We start from the raw sequence: 19,284 nt of genomic DNA on the forward strand, positions 1-19,284 counted from the left end.
TGTTAGTTGGAGAATATAATGGTATGTGGCGTTTGTGTGGGTACAGAAGCATCAGGAACCACATGAGACTCATCTTTATTAGACCTCAGCCACAAACTGCAGAAGGACAAGGGCATGGTTCTCCCAAAATATCAGTCTGAAGGCAATTATTACAGGGAATAACAGCACATCCAAGTGTCCAGTCAACCGTATCTTTTAAAAATGAGTCAATACACATGACTGATACATTATGCTTGGCCACAGAAAAGTCTCAGGACTTCTTACACACAGTGTCACTGACTGGCCTGCTCCTTGCTCATAGACCATACAGAGGTTTTGGTCTGTGACTGCAGTAGAATGTCATCCTGCCCTTTACTTATCTTCCTCGATGGGGCTAAGTCACAAGCTCAAGCGTGGTTACACTGATTACACAGATTACAATGAATTACAATCAAAACACATGAATACATAATAGTTAAAAAGAATATAAATATGAATGACTATAACTGAGTAACATGAAGTGCAATATGAAGTGTACGGGTAAGGATGTGATCTCCAAGTCCAGGGTCAGAAGACTTCTCACTTCCTGGTTCCACTGATTGTCTTGAATGACCATTTCACGTCAGGTGTGTGGACCACCAGGAATAATTCATTCCAGTGAACACCATGGATATGAGTATCTGAGTGAAGTGGCAGCAGAGTACATGTAATTTCTTAGGACCATGAGAGATGTTGGGTTCATGGCCTGAGGATGAACATCTGGTTTGGTGTTGCAGATGTCTTCACATGTGTAGTGCATGGATGGAGAGTGTGTATGTGTACAAAAGAGATGCATAAAAAGCAATGGCTCCACATTTACAGCTGCTGTGCTACTTCGCATAATACTAAAATATTTAGCCCTAGAGAAAGGAAAAAAAGAAAGTGGGAAAAAAGTTAGATCAACAATACCAACACAACTTACACCTACTATACAGTATGGTCACAATACCAACAATATAGGCTCTGTGCACTAGCTAGTGTTGAAGTCAGCAAACGGGTTTCCTGTTTGTTGACATGACTGTCAACAAGCACCTGAAGGGGAGTACTATAGTTGCCAAAACATAAGAAACACAATGTAGGCCTATGCGAGACTCTTACATATATGCGTGCAGTCCTCTGAACAGAGGTGTCCCTGCTTTGGAAAGGCTATTGCTACTGACTCTACACCACTGAAGAAGAAAATGTAAACAAGAGGATCAGCTGACAGTACTGAGAGACTAGTTATTTTTTCAGGAAGAACTGGGATTGACATCAACTGTGTTGAGTAAACTGGGCCTTTTAGGGCGACATGAAAACTACCAGAACACCCGTTAGAACAAGCTGTTAACATTCTAGTACTTCTTCATACTTGCATAGAATACATCACATCACACGTGTTGACTGTCATGCTGATCCTACGGACAATTGCACTCCTTGATGCACTTATTGTGATTTTTGTTTATTGTTGTAAAATTGTTGGGGTATTTTTTTTACCATGTTGTAAGTCGCTTTAGTTAAAAAAGTCAGCCAAATGTAATGTAATGCAGTCTGAGAGGCTAGCTAAGGCCTAATGTCTTACCGTGGTGGCAGTTGCTCCGGCGGCAAAAAGGTTTTTGTAACGGCCCTTCTCTTCCTTCTCTTTTTCACGGATGCGCTCCTCCATGGCTCTGAGCTCGCGTGCCACACTCGGTGCCAGGCTTGGGTCCAACTCCACCACCTTGGCAAAGTCCGCTCGTGCCTCCTTCTCGTTCCATACAGCGGCATGGGCTTTGCCACGCTTAAAGTATGCCTTCACATTGTCTGTAATCAGATCAGAGAGACCAATAGCTTCAGATGTTAGGGCAATCATGGCTTTGATATCACACCACCATCTTTAGGATGCATGAGACGTAAGTTGGCGGGCAGACTCTGAGCACAAACTCACTTTCGTATTTGGAGAGGAGTGAAGAGCAGTGGTCCAGTACCTCATAGTACTGGTTCTGATTGAGCTTGCACTGGCAGTAGTTGAGTAGCAGGGGCGTGATCATGTTGTCTAGTTTAATCCAGGGCTCATCTCCTGGTTTCTCCTAAGCACCACAAACAGGTAAAACGATGTAAGCAAGGCCACAGACAGAATTACCAAAAATGAATCGTTTTGGTATGTATTACAACACCGATACATAGGGTAGGGATGCATAAAATCTCACTTAGTCTTTCACACAAAGTAGCCAAAGAACTTAAAGCTGCAGCTAGCTTGATACATACAACAGAAAAGAGTCTGATTACAAGCGCCAGTACAAGACCCACAAGACAGTCTGTCCTCAGCTCCTTTGCAATACTGCGAACTCACCTTCATCTGCAGGTTCTTCAGGCAGGCAATGGCATTGTGGTAATGTTCAGCCGCTCCGGGAAAGTCACCCTGTTTGAAGAGTGCATTGCCCTGCTCATGAATCTGAGGCACAGCTTCCAGCTTCTCATCATCGGTCATTGCCCAGGTGTCCAGCTGAAAGGTGCCTGGGGTCAGGACCTAGAGAACAGGAGAAAAGGAGAATATGAGGCTTCTCAATGAAAATAGTGGTGATGCATACCTGAGCTTCACATAAAACCAACATGTAACCTTTCCAATCACCAATTTACTGGAAGTGGGTTACCACCACAGTTGGCCTACTGCTAGCCTAAAGGGAGCTATTGGCTAACTACAACCCACTTCCACTTCCTGAATTACGCTAAGCTAGGCTAATGGTGTCAGGCTGAGTTATTGCACACACAAAGAGTATGCATCCTCTTCTTTAACTCTGAGTAAATGGAAAAGGCAAATAAATCAATTTCCCAAATCACTGGCAAGTTCTTTAAAGGTGCCATGTGACGCTTTTGTTTTTTATAAAACCAAGAAATAGCAACAGAATATGGAGAAACAACAGTTTTGATGAATGCCAAAAACACCTCCCTGTTGTCGAGACATCCACTTAAGTTGGCATGCAAACCAGCTAGCACCAGGCCAGCTCCCTTGTAATGGGCACTCTTGGCCACAGTATTAAACCTATTTTTTACAGTCTATGTATTAACACAATAAAAGTCAGCGCAGGAGTGTCGTATGGCTATAGTCGAGACAACTCGAAGCCAACAGAACTCCACATAGCTCCTTTAACTCTTTATACATTTAACAATTACATTTATTAATTCTAGCCAATGCCTTTGTCCAAATCAAAAAGGAGAGAACAATCAACAAATAGTGCAAATAGGAGCCAATCGTGTGACAATAAGTACTAGTTTCGGTTCACTAAGTTTAGTCAACGGATGCAGATAAGAGGGATAAACAGGATAGAGACTAATCATGGGAAGCACTAGTTACGTGTGTTAGATGTGGTGTAGAGGTACACCCCTGCTCTGGTAACAACAGCTAGAGCATTCAAGTAGGTAGGTGCGGAACCAGATGAATTAGTAGGCCAACATTAGCAATTTGAATTTGATTCTGGCGGCTACATGTAGCCAGTGGAGCTCCACTACGGCCCCCATGTGGCCTTTTAGGTTGATGGAAGATCAGATGTGATTGCTTCTGCATCCTGGACCATCGGAACACTGACATCACAGTTGTGTAGCATACTGAAATGCAGCGTTAGAGCGACCCAGGGCCTCACCTGCAGCAGCTCTATGGTGAAGACAAGGGGCTGGGGGTTGGCCTGCAGATCGTCCAGGTCGTGGTAGCCTGTGGAGTGGTGGGAGTGTATCTGGGCAATGCCGCAGCAGTGCCGCTGGCCTTCCAGAGGATCTTTCCCTGCCCTGATGTTCCTCAAGGACTGGGACATCAGGGGATACAGTGCTGTGTGCTGGGGAAGACATACAGACGTACATGGATATTTTTTTGCCCAGATTTAAAAGTGATGTTTAATGACACATCTGGCAACACAGTATCTGGTTACTCTTAGAGGATGACTAGCTTAACATTGGCCATTACATCTTATGTTTCTGTTCCTCAGAATGTCTCTTACAGTAGCGGCAATACAAACCTTGACTTCACAGGTGAATTCAGAAATTTCACCCTCCCTCATAGTTGTGACTATCTGCTCCCAGACAGGCAGCTTGAATTTCTTGCCCATGATCAGCTCCATCGGCTTGTTGTGGCACTCCGGCGTTCTCGAGTCATCCAACATGGTTCCATCGCAAAGGCTGGTGCGATAGTGGAACTTCACCTAAACAAAACAGAATCACTTTTGGTGTTGCTGTATACCTCTTCACTCAAAATGGAAGTTACAGTGCAGGACGTTGGAGATAATAATTTGACAGAGTGACTGCAAATGTGTTGGAGATAATAATTTGACAGAGTGACTGCAAATGTGTTTACTTTCCTAGTGTAAACTACTAACGTAAACGTTAGTTGGTACATGTCCTGGTTTAGTTTACCATAACAGATATCCAAGACAAACCGAACTACGCTTAACTAGTTAAAGATAAGAAGGCAAAGGGCATATAGGGAAATTGCTATAACTGCTAATTGAATAGTCCTATTGTGAACCGTTGTTTTTATGTACATTTCTTTGGAGATAGATTAATTGCTATAACTGCTAATTGCTATAACTTCTAGTGCATAAAATAACTAGAATAGCGGATTTGGCTAGGATAACGCAGTCACCCATCGACTGGCCCTGGTACTAGTGTTTTACTGGAGAATCCGACTGCCACTCAATAAATGACGTGTTTTCAGGCGTACGGCTTCTCCAGTAGCCTACCGACAGGTAAATCAAAAAACATTTCCTTACCGAGGATCAACTTTCCTGAACCATCATCGAAACACAAAATGCAATTCAGCATCCCAGTGCGTAACGCACCAGTATGTAAACAGTAAATGATGAAGTTCGTCGATTTCTTGACTATCGTTTGCCCTATGCTAGACAAGCTAACGTTAGCTAGCTAACTATCCTTCAGTTCTATGAAAAAATACGCAACGCAGCTACCAGTGAGATTATTGGGATGCTTACTGAACAACATGAATACCTTAGTTCCGTCAGGAAATGCCGATAACTGCCCTCTGCCTGGACATGTTACTTTTTTCTGTATCCCTTCCGCGCTGAGGGCCACTGCTATCTCCTCCATCCTTGTTCGAAAAACAGCATTAGTTCGTAGAGAAGTGGGAGGATCCTGTACTCGCGGGACAACTCGGGAAATGCCGAAGAGTCACGATGCCATGGCGCAGAAACTCGAGAAACTCTGAGAAAATGCTCTAACGTTAGTAGGCCTACATAGAAATAGTTCAGCACAAGTAGGCTACCATATAACGGCCTGTTGGAAAGTGTAGGTTTACATACCGCTCACTTATGAGTGGCTCATATTTAGGCTTTGATTGGAATCAAGCATTTTCAAAGATGTCAAAATAACGTTTTCAAGATGAACGCAGCAAATGCAAACACCAGCCCTATATCTCCTAGCAAAACTTATGTAGTCATTTTATTATAGGCTATCGTCTGGCTTCTAATGATCGATATGTTGTAGCTACCATTTAGAACAGGTGCAAACAGTGAAACAATGTAGCCCTGTCTATTGACGCTTTCACATGTCTGTCTGTTGCAGGCAAACGCACACCCCCGTTCCCTTTGTAGGCCACCTAGATGGTACATTCCAAGAATAATAGATCACGAGGACGACAAACTTCCGTGTTGTCTGAAGTTGTCTTGTGCTGTAGCCTACACAGGCAAAGATGTCTCGCCTGGCTTTTTATATTTTCCTGACCTCAACAGTAACAATTGTGTCGACGCAATATGTTCCGCCGGTGAGTAAAAGCAGTTGAGAAATGAAATGATAAATTGCCTGCGCTTGAGAACTGCCTGAACTTGCCTGCGCTTGGCTGACTTAAAATAGCCTACCGCAACAAGTTTACATTTTGATGTTATTGTTGAATATGGGATTATTTCCCAATTAGCAGTTACTTCTAAACTCCTAAACTCTCACATGTCTGTCATTGCAGTACACAGAAGAATGCAGAACTGGCATGTACCCTCCTCAGGGTCCAACGTATGTATAATCTATACACTCGCAAAATACTATTTTCAGATAACATTCGACTGATGTAATGTGGCCTGGCTGCCCGGGTTAATTGGGCCTGTCATATGTGCAAGGGTTATACAAGATCATGTTTTTGAATTATATAGCTGGCGTGTTGCGCCTCACAGACAGTTGGTGAACCAAAACAGTGACACAGCATCTTATAAAAGAGGTTACAAGGGAGGAGTTTGGGGTATTAACCATGCCAAACATGTTCCATTGACAGGTTCAAGGGTGCAGTTACCTGGTACACAGTTGATCTAGATTTGCCTCCAAGCAAAAGATGGGCAGCACTTATGACTGAGAAGAAAGATGAGGTGAGTGCTTTTTAAGGGTGTTCTATAAACAAGTCACCTTGTGGCAATCAATAAAACCAGGCTATATTCACTTACAGCGCTTGCTGGTAGTAAAATAGCTGATTGTGTCATGTGAAAAGTGAACAAGAGACAAACCTCAAACAGAATGATTGTCTTGGAGAAACTGTGTTGAGTCGCAATTATGGGATCATTGACCTATTGTATTTTTTTATAGTATTTCATGTAGTAGCCTATACATGACCAATACGCCTGATTTGATTGATTTGGTAGATTGCCAGTATGATCAAGGTCATCAAGGATTTGGCTGATGCTTTTGTTCCCAGCGGGAAACTTGTTGAATTTGTTGACACTCTTCTGGTAAGTATTTAGTAATTCAACCTTTCTCCAGCCTTCCTTCAAACTTTCTCCTCAGAAAATAAATCAAAAATAAAAGGAGACTTTCATTTCACCACTTATGACCTTAAGATCTCCGTTCTTTCAGCCTCTCATAGTTGACACACTTCCATATCCATTTAACGAAGAACTTAAAGGAATAGCAGCAGCTTCCGAAGTTCCTTTGGGTACGTGAGGACGAGCAGACTAAGGAAATGTTAACTTGGGTCGATGTGGTATTTTTGTTAAGGCTGCTTCCTCTTTGTACCTCACAGGCGAGGTTGCTCTTTTCAATCTGTTCTACGAGGTGTTCACTGTTTGCACCTCAGTGGTAGCTGAAGATTCAGATGGTGAGTACTTTTAAGCTAAATTATTGCAGTATATGAATACAATAATGGACTAATGATGTAGCCTACCCAAAATTGTCACTGACAGTGACTGAAAGTACTATTTCTGTAACAGGTAATTTGATCCATGGCAGAAATCTGGATTTTGGACTGTTCATGGGGTGAGACATTGAGTTCAATCACATGTCAGAAATGGGACTAAATAATTGTATACTATTAAATCAACACAGTGTATGTACTAGTACTCTTAAACCTGTCCAGTGTTGTCATGGGAGAAGAAACAAATCTGGTACTGCGGAGATTTTAACTGTATTTGCTTGCTCTGTTGTTGACGGCAATGATGACCAGTATCTATCTACCTCTCCCTTTACAGATGGGATATGAAGAACAAGTCATGGATGATCACAGAGAAGCTGAAACCGCTGGTGGTGAACATTGACTTCAGGAGGAGCAACCATACTGTCTTCAAGTCCACAGGCTTCGCTGGCTACGCTGGCATGCTGACTGGCATGAGGCCGGTGAGTGGTGACGGGGGCAGTTGGGCACAGACAGCAGAGGACAGAGGGGACAAGGAAGTGCTGAGAATGCCCCAATGGCAGTGAGGCTGTTGCAGTACGGCTGTAGTTAAAGTGAATGCCCCAATGGCAGTGAGGCTGTTGCAGTGCGGCTGTAGTTAATTCACTGATTTATGACAGTCATGCCCAGTATACTGTCCTGACTCAAACAGCTTTCCCACCCACATGCTGCAATTACAAATGATAAAACTACTGTGTGTGACAGTCTATGGCTGGTGAAGAGTTACTGTTTCACAGGGTTTCACAGAATAGCACTCTTTTGCTGTGCATGTTACCATATGAGAATTTATTCTTCAGACTTTTTGTAGTTTTGAATTAAAGAGGAACTATGCAGGATTGGCGATTTCATCTCTGGTTTCGGTTTTGTTGTTCGTTTTCGCTCGTTTTATGCTTACATTTTCTCTGCAGAGCTTCCCCGACAGCTTTAGCGTGTATATTTATACATGTATAGGCTATATTTAAATATATAAATTGTAAGCGTGGTTCTTCGTCTCAGACTTCCAGATGTAAACAAAGAGCGATCTCCTGCAGAAAGTTGCATAGGGTCTCTTTAAATATCTACAGTAGTCTTGTTTAGAAGTACATATTCAAATTCATAGTTTGCTAAAATTCTTCCTAGCACTCCTTTTCCCTGACCATCAACGAGCGCTTCAGCATGGATGGAGGCTATATCGGTGAGCTCCTCTCCAGCACTACATCTGCATGACCACAAATGGCCCCAGTGGAATAATGGTCAAATGACCATATGAAATGTACATCAAAATGTTCAAATGATCTTAGTTTTGCTTTACACTTGGCAACATATCCTATGCCGTTCTGTACGTTATCAGTCATGTGTAATACGTTGTTATGCTTGTTATTTGAGAACTATTTGTAGATAATTGTGCATTGTCATTACTGAACTACATGTATTGTTTTGAAGACCAACCCATGGCTTTGCTGGTTTACCCGTCTGTTGTAGGCATCATTGAGTGGCTTCTGCATCACCGGGATGCCATGTGGATGGGGTTCCTGACTCGCACAGTTCTGGAGAACGCCACCAGGTGACTCATTCTAGATAGATTCTTTAACGGCCTCAGGGGATAATCATTTTCACACATCACTGCACAGTTCCACAACAAGAGTATGGGCCACAGCACCACGTGTAACCTATAGCAGAGGATCGGCACTATATTGTGTAGCTTCTCAAGTGTAGCTCTTATATGGTGGTACCGGTAATAATAATAATATAATACATTTTATTTATAAGGCACTTTACATCAAGTCAATGATCTCAAAGTGCTAGTGTAGCTTCCCAACCCCACACCCAGTGTGACTGAATGGTATCTGAAGAGAGCTAGAAATAAAGAATGTTTTCCTCCCTTGCTGCAGCTATGAGGAGGCCCGCTCCATGCTGTCCCAGACTAAACTGCTGGCTCCGGCCTACTTCATCCTGGGAGGGAACCAGACTGGGCAGGGCTGCCTCATCACCCGTGCCCGAACACAGAGCCTGAAGCCCTTGGAGTGAGTGCTACCGTAATTTCCCGACTATTAGCCGCAGTTTATACATTGATTTTGCAAAATTTCTTCAGCTATGAGGTTAATACAGGGGGCCAGTTAATATGGTGTTAATATGGTTTTGTTTCTTTTAACTTGCATAAAACACTGTCCTGCGGCTTATACACAATGCGGCTTATATGCGGGAAATTACTGTAATGCTAATGCTGTAGTGTCCGTCACCTTCCCTCACTGCTCCTCTTTACACAACACTAAGAGCCAGATCACTTACTGTACACTATTCATTGTGTGCAGGAGAGAGAACACATACAGTATGTGATGTGGGTAAATGGTACATCATCCATTGATGTTTAATGAGACAATACAAGATTACACAAATCTTTTGTGTACGATAAACCATAATGAAACATAGAAGTAATGTAAATGTAATGTAAAAAGTATATATTCTATTTTTTAGAATCCAGAAAGTAGCACTAGGGATTATGGCTATAATGCATTTGTATTTCATTTAGTTAAATTGTTTTGGAAACTTTTTCGTTCGAGCCTGTGGACATTTATAGCCTCTCTTTTCTCTGCCAGGCTGAACTTAAAGCAGGGCAGGTGGTACCTGCTGCAGACCAACTATGACCACTGGAAGGAGCCGCTGTTCCTGGACAACCGCCGGACCCCTGGCATGAAGTGCATGAACCAGACGCTGCAGCCTGTAAGTGTACCGTAATTTCCCGACTATTAGCCGCGGCTTATACATTGATTTTGCTAAATTTCTTCAGCTATGAGGTTAATACAGGGGAGCAGTTAATATGGTGTTGATATGGTCTGGTTTCTTTTAACTTGCATAAAACACTGTCCTGCGGCTTATACACAAAGCGGCTTATATGCGGGAAATTACTGTACCATACACCCTCTCCTCAGGACAAGGGGGCTCAGTCCCAGGCAGTAATGACCATGAAACATTAGCCTTAACCTAACCGAAGGCAGCAGTTATTAAAAGACAATATGTTGCATTGTGTAAAGAATGTGACTGTGATGGTCTTTACAGAACATCTCCTTCAAGACACTCTATGATGTACTCTCTACGAAGCCAGTCTTGAACAAGGTGGGTGTTGAAATATTACATTCCAACATTCAAATGAAATGCAAATGTTTGCACCATTTAGCAGCACTATTAAGGGCGAAGTCCTCAGAGGCCTCTATGGCACCTACAGTATATGTATCTTAAGGCACAGTGGAATGCCAATGCCTAGACTGCACAGGATAATTATTGAGACCTGTCCATCAGGGCTTCATAATCCTCAATGAAGCATTTCTATTCACAATTGTACATTTTACTTCCAGGTAAACTAGTTTAGTGTAGTAATATGGTGCTAGCACATCATGTTAGCGTTTTCAATGTATTTATGTTGCAATCGTCTTCTTTCATATTTCTCTGGGATTCCCGATCCCCAGTTGACCACCTACACTACACTGATGGAGGTATCGAAGGGCAAGCTGGAGTCTTTTGTGCGCGACTGCCCCAGCCCATGCATGCCTTGGTGAAGGCTGTTCCGACATTAGATTGATTTAAGGGGGGGAAGCCCTGCTCATCCAGGAGATGCATCCGTTTGAATGCGAAGCGAAGACCAAGAGGAATTCATCAGAATACTGGCTGGTCTTAGTCACACACACACACACACACACACCACTGAATGCCTTCATTAACCGCTCAGAATCAAGTGCTTAAAAATGACAAAGCTTTATGGTAGGGAGAACTCCCACAAAATATCTTCTGCACTTTTAAATGTCCTGTCTACCTTTATCAATGCAACCAAGGGTTGGACCTTAGAAGTGAGTCTGCATCTGACCACTTGATTGAGAATGAGTTTAGTACGTTAAAACTAGTTGCCGTGTCAGGTAAAAGGTGTCAGTTGTTTGAAACAGCACAAGATGCCTTTTTAGTTTTATCAAGTCTGTATACCTCAGGTTTCGAATGGTTTAATTTTTCTACATTATGTTTAAAACTTGAATGCTTGAAAGATGGTAAAATGATTTTGGCCCATGAGTGTGATGGGACACTAAATTCTAGGGGCCCATTTAATATGTTCTGTACTTACCCGACTAATCACTGTAATGATGCAGATGCAAAGATGATTATTTTGCTAAATGTCCTAACACTCTGAAATAAACAACGAGAAATGAAAGAGCCGTCTATTGTTTGTGCTTGGGAAGATTGCTGTGTGTCTGTGTGTCTGTCTGTCTGTGTGTCTGTCTGTCTGTCTGTCTGTCTGTGTGTGTGTGTGTGTGTGTGTGTGTGTGTGTGTGTCACACACACAGAGACACACACACCGATCGTTAAAATCACTGTGTGTGTGTGTCTCTCAATTATGACCACTGGAAGGAGCACAGACACACACACACACACACACACACACATACACACAACAGAGACACACACACACACACACACACACACAGTGTCTGTGTGTGTGTGTAGAGTGGAAGTCCAATGATTTTAACGATTTTAATTACATTACATCGCCTCCCTACGCCTCCCTGAAGTGTTAATGGTGACATTGCCAAACTGAACATTGATATCGGGAACCACTATATTGCTGCCTGTTTGAAATGCAGGCCAAGGCTTCTTCTCTAACATAATGGTTCTTGTCCAGAAATATATCATCCAGGACGGATTCCTCATGACACCAGCGTTCCAGAGCTCTAAGGGTGTTTGCTCCCCTTGTGTGGGAAGTCTGTGGTGAATCCATTGGTTTATAAATTAATGTATTGCATGACAATACTGGGTGAACATATCAAATGCAAACAGAAAAGGTGTAGTTCGTTAAGAGAATCCAAAATACCTAGCCTGACTCTCGCCAGACCCTTGTAATTCCTCGTTCTCACCTGGCTGCAATGTTTGTCATAGTTCCTGTCTATGGGTGCGAAATGGGGATCGAGTAGGGTTGCCAACCGTCCCGTATTACGCGGGATTTCCCGAATTATGAGTAATATTGATTTGTCCCTTCAGGGACAGCTCCTGTCTCGTATTTCAAACACAGCCTTGTCAGCCCAAACTTGGGCCGCCAGCACCCCAACGAGGGCCGCAACGAACTTTCAGTTTTGCACCTGTGGGCCGCAAGGGCCGCGGGACTGCTCAGGGGTGTCCAAACTAATGCGGCACGCCAAGCATACATTAGTTTTATCATATAGATCTGGCCCGCCACGCACAAGTTATAATGGGCTGTTCGCTATTTCTTTTTTCCAGCAACGACGTTGTGGTTAACATTACTGTCCCTGATTTGGATTTCAGAAAGTTGGCAACCCTAGGATCGAGTCCTGTCTGCATAAAGATACTGTACGTGTTGCTGACGTATTGATGAGCGAATGTAGCAACCTACCAACAGTACCAGAATAAGTAACAGTATTTTCTCCAGGCTAGAATGCTCAAAAAGGCTAAAAATTTACCTGAAATGGTCAGAAGGGTTTGCGGATCATGAAAATGCGCCCAAAGTCCACACTCCTAACTCTGGGTTGTTGAAACAAGAAAGAATTGTGGGGCATTTTGTCTCCTTTCTCTTGGTAGAGGTTGGGACTGGTGGTCCACTCTACCACTATTCGGCCACTAGAGGGCAGGAGAGCCATAAGTCAGCCACTAGCTCCAAAGCAAGGTCCCATGGAGAGTCAGACATGTCGACTTCTCTGCTTTGTGATCAGGAGGCTCCTCGCCATTCAAAATGACAATTCAACTCTGAGTTTTTTATCGTCACATCTGTTACTAACACTGTAGTTAGTCAGACCTTGGCCCTAAGGTGATGGATGAGAGCCACTCCCTTTGTCATACTGTTCTGATGGGTTTGACTTGTCCCGCTAAGGGCTTGAAGATGTTAGTACAATGAATTGGTATTTCACACTTTTTAACTTCTCCCTGGGTTGGCATCTTTGTCTTCTTTGACGTAGAGCTCTGTGTCAATTGTCTCTGAAGTAGTCTTGCCCTGCCTTGAGATGCCTTCAGACTTCTCCTTTAGATCTCAGCTGTTGTTGCCATCTGTAAAACTATCCACCTGGACATAAACAAACGTGATAAGATGTTTGTCAAAAGAACATTCCTTGTTATTCCACTGCTTGGTTGAATTCCCCATTGTCCTGCGTTCTATAAGGCGTGCCTTAACTTTCGATGTATGCACGGCTATGAAGTAGTTCCTATTTGTTGGCTGTATCACACTTGAATATCAATTCGCCAAACTCGTTGTGAAATTTAAATGGATTAAATTCATAGGAATGAGTAAATCTGATACTATGAGTTTAGTGAAAAGGAAATTCCTCTTTATCTACGTACATGCATGTTACAGTATATGCAATGGATGCATTACATTAAATCTTAACTGACAAAATAATGAATTACATTCCAGCTGCCGAGCGAGCATCTCCTTCAGTTCATGTTCCTCAGGATATGCACTGCGAACTTCAGGGCTCCTCATGTTCCTCAGGATATGCACTGTGATCTTCAGAGCTCCTTCTCATGTTCCTCGGGATATGCAATGTGATCTTAAGAGCTCCTTCTCATGTTCCTCAGGATATGCACTGCGATCTTCAGAGCTCCTTCTCATGTTTCTCAGGATATGCACTGCGATCTTCAGAGCTCCTTGTCATGTTCCTCAGGATATGCACTGCGATCTTCAGAGCTCCTTGTCATGTTCCTCAGGATATGCACTGCGATCTCCAGAGCTCCTTCTCTGGCCTCCATCTACTCCTTCTCTTGGTTCTCTTCATTCCTTTGGCATTCTGGGTATTCATGACACAGCAGATTTCTCAAATTCAGCCGTCATGAGATAAAAGAAATGTCAAGAGAATTGTAATAGAGATGATGGTAAGTGTTCAACACACACACACACACACACACACACACACACACACACGCACACACACGCACACACACACACCTTGACTCATTGTGGTATGTTTGGTTTATATTTAATTCACTAATAACGAACTCAACAAATGTGTCCACTCAACATAAGAAAAAAAAATATTGTGGAAATTCACATTATCGCTTTTCTGTGGATATGCAAAAGTTCAAAGATCTTAATTCCAACTTGAAGCTGTGAGCACAGTTCTCATGGAATGAGATCCCAGCTATCAGTGAGAGCACGTCTCATTATTTAATGGAAAGTTACCACTGGCCAGAGCTCTGCAATAACACAGTGCCTGCATCTCAAAGACAAAGAATGTTTAAATCCAAAGAAGAGGGAGCTTTGGACCCAGAAAAGGGAGACATCGGCTGGTCTGAATCATAAGTACACACGCTGAGCAGCGTGCATTTTCCGGAAGTTACGTCAGAATAGACTGTCTGAAAGTCAAGTGCTCTCACTAGATGGGTACTTTGTTTGGCGTGATTTCCAAGCGTGAATCGATTAGAGTTCTCAACGGGCCGGGTCGGCCCGAAAAACCCGACGGGACCCGAGGGTTCGGGCCGGGTTCGGGTCAAAAAATATAAGCAGATGACTCGGGTCGGGTCGGTCCTCGGGCTTAATTTTCCGCTCAGTGAATTTTTTTTTTTTTATTAATCATCGCTGTTGTTTACCGCGAATCATCATGAATTTCCCCTTATGGATCAATAAAGTCTGTCTATCTATCTATCTATCTATCTATCTATCTATCTATCTATCTGTACCGTAAAGAAAGTCTGGCTGCCGCATGAAACGTGCATGCAATCATGCGACAGACGTGACGCTGTGTTGGGAGAACCCTCAGAGTTGGCCCAGCGGCTCACTCTTACCTACTGATACACAGAGAGAGAGAGAGAGAGAGAGAGAGAGAGAGAGAGAGAGAAGACACATGTAGAGTCGGCCCTACCCATACAAACCTGAGCTGGCAGCAACTCTGCATGTGTTCTGTTCTGTTGCACCGCACCAACATTTATTAGTTCCTGTGCAAGTTCTAAGAAGCCGTCTCCTTGAACAAAATAAAATGGCAGTAGCCTAGATTGTTGCTGGGCTACGTCTTCGTGAATAGCTAACAACTCATTGCCAAAATGGATCAGGGTAACTATATGTAACAGGTCACAAATGTATTCCTCAAGTGTTTATAATTACACAAATATGTTTTTATTTTGACACACTAAATATGTACATAGTCTTCTTCTTCTTCTTCTGGGTGTTTATTGAGCTTCCTGCTCCTTCCTGTATCTCCTACTGATATTTCCTTTTTCCTTATTTTTATGTCCCTCCCCCCCTTCACCTCTTCCCTGTTTCTGTTACCCTTGGGAAGAGGTATGCTTATGTCTAATTCATTCTTCTAAATCTAATCTTTATCCTCTTACTACATTGCCATCCACCACTTTCAAAACTATAATTTAGCATATTACTTCTTTGTGTACATTTCCCTATATGTATTGTAGCAGTAACTTGTCTGGTTTAATGTATTTTGTAATATTATAGAGTCACATGGTGTAAAATAAGCCTGTGGCTAACTAACTGGTTATTACGATATTACAAGCATGTAGCTAACGAGCTAGTTATTACTGTGCATTACATGGGTTAGCGATTGACAGCTAACAGTTAGCATCGCTATTTAGCATTGTTGTTTGTTGCTTTTTATAGGAGTTGGGAAAGGAGCCTAAGCCCAAACTGTGTGCTGTTTGCATATTTTGCAGGTGTGTCATTATTTTTCCATTAATTTATCGTGTTTATCGTGTTCTATGTTTATGCTGTGTGGTCCTGACGTTAGCTATTTTTACGTCTATGCTAGCTCCCGCTAGCTAGCGAGCTAACTAGCTAGCTCACTGTATTCCAATGGGAGGCTAGGCTAAGCCAGGCTGGGTTTTGTGCTTACTTGTTAAAATGAATTTCTAATTCCCAACGAATTGTTTAAGGGGATTTATGACGTGTATTTGTTGGGTTACCTGTGTGTAAGGCCCTGTTTCTGTTACCCTTGGGAAGAGGAGTTGGGAAAGGAGCCTAAGCCCAAACTGTGTGCTGTTTGCATATTTTGCAGTAAATAAAGCAAGCCCGCGAAATCGTCGTCCTGTGTCGCGTCAGTCACTACTCTACAACCCAATCACAACGCAGAGAGTAATTCCACCGGTCACATATAGACCCGTCTCCATTCTGTGTACTCTATCAAAAATAATTGAAAGACTTGTTTTGGAGCAGGTGAATAGATATCTCTTATCTTACAATTTATTATACGAACTCCAATCAGGATTTCGTAAATCACACTCAACCGACACATGTTTATTGTACCTATCTGACTATATCAGGAAGGAGGTTGACATGGGCAATTTTTGTGGAATGGTAATGCTGGATTTGCAAAAGGCTTTTGATACAGTAGACCATAGTATCTTATTGTCTAAACTGAGGGCAATTGGTTTTAACAACATAGCAGTTAAATGGTTTGACTCATATCTGAGGGAAAGGAAGCAAGTGGTGGATGTTGGGGTAATTTATCCCAGCCACAAACTGTGCAATGTGGAGTCCCGCAGGAGAGTGTTTTAGGTCCTCTTCTTTTTCTTTTATATATTAATGATCTTAAATCAGTTTGTTCATGTGAACTGTTTTTATTTGCTGATGATTCCGCACTAGTGTTTTCACATAAGGACAAACGCACTGTGGAATCAACCTTAAGTGTTGAGCTTTTAGAAGTCAGCCATTGGCTATCGTTTAATAGATTATCTCTGCATTTAGGAAAAACAGAGTCCATCTTGTTTGGGTCAAGAATTAAGTTAAACAAAAACCCAGATTTTGAAATATTAGCTGGTGACTCTGTACTTATTGCTAAGGATTCAGTCACCTATCTTGGGTGTGTACTGGATACACTCTAAACCCAGATTTAGTTCTAATTAATCTTTTAGGTTGTCATTACTAATGTTTGTGTGTTTTGCGAAAACTCTCCGTCATAACTAAAACAAATTAGTTGATTGTAATATTTAAGAGAAATATGCAGTGCACTGATCATGTTAAGTGTAGACAACTATAAAGTTTATGTTTTTGCAAGGCGGAGGAGGGGTCTAATCAAAATTCTGCCCACCATGCCACCAACCGTTCTTCCCGACTCAAACACGTCTGAATCACTCTGTATCTTCATCTTGCTGCTGTTACAACATTAAATGGTGGGTGAACTTTCTGATTAACTTTGTGACAAATTATGATGAAATTATCCAAAATACTGTTCAGTTGACAGATAGTTACCTAAATGTTCGTTTGTGTGATTAACTTAGCCTACAAACTGTGAGAAAACTCCAGTAAAGTTGGCTTGGTTGTTAGCATGCTAGGTATTTCGGTTAGATGTTAGCTCATAGCTACCCTAACATTCAAATTGGTGTGTATGGCAGATCATAGTTTATAATATTAACACGTGTATTTTTGTGTAAATGTACTTGTCTTGCTGCTTTAGGTTTAGCATAACTCAGACTTTATCATTTAAATTGGTGTTTCTGTCTGTAGACAGTTGCACACGTTGGTTAGCTTTTGGCTAACGTTAGCTGAAGTACATTCATGGTGATGATTTAGCAGACTTGTTTTAACGGAGTAAACGATCATGGACTAACAGTTTGCTTTCTTGTGTTCTTTTGTTTGATAGGTTCTTCATCTGGGAGATAGCCTACATTGGATGTGAACTATTTACGAGTTTTGATGCTGGTTGTTAATTTATCAATAATAAAAAACATTCCTACATTGAGATGAATTCTTTCTCTTCAACATTGAATAAAACAATTAATTTAATACAATAATCTCAACATGAAACAACAATACAGAACTTAGTTTAGCCTATTTTAATGAGCCTTTTTAATATTCAAACCTTAACCTATAATATTTATTTATTTATAAAACTGCAATTCCTGAAACAGATCATTCAAATGAACTAAAGATTTTAAGTACAGACTACTAATGTAGCTTAATTGGTCTACAGCATCCACATAAGATTCTTTGTTGACACAACTTAACATGTTTAGTTTTATGTTTTGCCAAAACTAGAATGGTTTAAGGCAATCGGTTTCCACGCAATGATCTAGTAATGACAACTAATTTGGGTTTAGAGTGTAGCCAGTTGTCTGGAGCTGGACAAGCCCAGAAAGTAATTACTAAAATAAATCAACGAGTGCGTTTTCTGGCCAGAATTTCCAAGTATTTAAATAATAAGGCTATGCTGACCTTAGCAGGCGCTATAATTCAGCCCTACTATGATTATGCCTGTTGCTCCTGGTATAATGGCCTCACTAAGTATCTCAAGAATAAACTCCAGACCTCACAAAATAAATTAGTCAGGACCATTCTAGATCTGCCCCCAAGAACTCACCTTGATCGTCATCATTTTGAGAGGCTGGGATGGCTTAGGGTGGAGGATAGAGTCTCTCAAATTGAGTTGAGCATGGTATACAAGATTGTACATGGAGATGTCCCTAAATATTTAAATAATTTCTTCAGTAGAGTGAGGGACGTTCATAACTACTCCACTAGGGGGAGTTCCACAGATTTTGTTCCTCCAAGAGTGAAATCAAAAGTAGGGAAGAACTCCTTATGTTGCGACCAAAGCCATCGATATCTCAAAGTTGCGACAGCCGTTGACTTTCATGTTAAAGCCAGATTAGAGCGGTCACGTGGTTAGTGGGTCGACTCAGTAGTTCCCTCGGTCCCTGGTTTAGGCTACTACGGGATTGACAGCAGCGATCGCATTAATATTTACGGTGAATACTCGATGAAAATTACTATAAACTGCATTTCCACATACATATACATTACTCAATGAAAATGCATTATTATGCACACGACTATAAGTCATGTAGAAAAGTCGTATTATATTCATTCATTCTCTATGGAATAGTTCCCGGAAGTGCCGCCATTGTTTGTTCACGGGAGTCAACGGTAGTGCCGCAACTTTGAGATATCGATGGCTTTGGTTGCGACTAGTCTGTGGAATAAGTTACCAGGTAACATTAAGGTAAGCAGTAGCTTGGATGGATTTAAACGTTCTACGAAAACATGGCTTAGAGATCAGGTAGTGTAGGGCTTGCACTTAGAATATGTATAGCTGAAGAATACTGTTAATGTAAGTGTTGTTTTTTTTTTTTTACAGTTTTAGTAATGCCACAGTGCCATTCTTGTCATTTTTACATCTGCTGCCATACAACATCAAAGGACCACAATGGAAATAAGCTTTTAAGCTTTATTGTGTTATCCTGACTCTCTGGTTTTT

The 19,284-nt window shown here is 41.9% G+C and overlaps 2 protein-coding genes across 2 annotated transcripts; one reads left to right on the forward strand and one right to left on the reverse strand.

Moving 5' to 3' along the window:
- Window positions 1-59: 59 nt before the first annotated feature.
- aip (aryl hydrocarbon receptor interacting protein) lies at window positions 60-5,422 on the reverse strand. Its single transcript, XM_062530724.1, has 7 exons — window positions 4,969-5,422; window positions 3,984-4,166; window positions 3,615-3,803; window positions 2,327-2,503; window positions 1,922-2,063; window positions 1,577-1,797; window positions 60-878 (listed from the first exon to the last, which is right to left on the reverse strand). Exons 1-7 carry the CDS (start codon window positions 5,065-5,067, stop codon window positions 873-875), a joined length of 1,017 nt encoding a protein of 338 aa, XP_062386708.1. The 5' UTR covers window positions 5,068-5,422; the 3' UTR covers window positions 60-872.
- Window positions 5,423-5,592: 170 nt separating this feature from the next.
- Window positions 5,593-11,297, forward strand: LOC134075190 (acid ceramidase-like). Its single transcript, XM_062530723.1, has 14 exons — window positions 5,593-5,740; window positions 5,936-5,982; window positions 6,239-6,329; window positions 6,600-6,686; window positions 6,811-6,889; window positions 6,977-7,051; window positions 7,164-7,209; window positions 7,422-7,566; window positions 8,243-8,297; window positions 8,585-8,666; window positions 8,995-9,126; window positions 9,700-9,823; window positions 10,160-10,216; window positions 10,567-11,297. Exons 1-14 carry the CDS (start codon window positions 5,669-5,671, stop codon window positions 10,654-10,656), a joined length of 1,182 nt encoding a protein of 393 aa, XP_062386707.1. The 5' UTR covers window positions 5,593-5,668; the 3' UTR covers window positions 10,657-11,297.
- The last annotated feature ends 7,987 nt before the right edge of the window (window positions 11,298-19,284 follow it).

Source organism: Sardina pilchardus, chromosome 2, assembly GCF_963854185.1.
Source record: "Sardina pilchardus chromosome 2, fSarPil1.1, whole genome shotgun sequence".
Lineage (NCBI taxonomy): Eukaryota > Metazoa > Chordata > Actinopteri > Clupeiformes > Clupeidae > Sardina > Sardina pilchardus.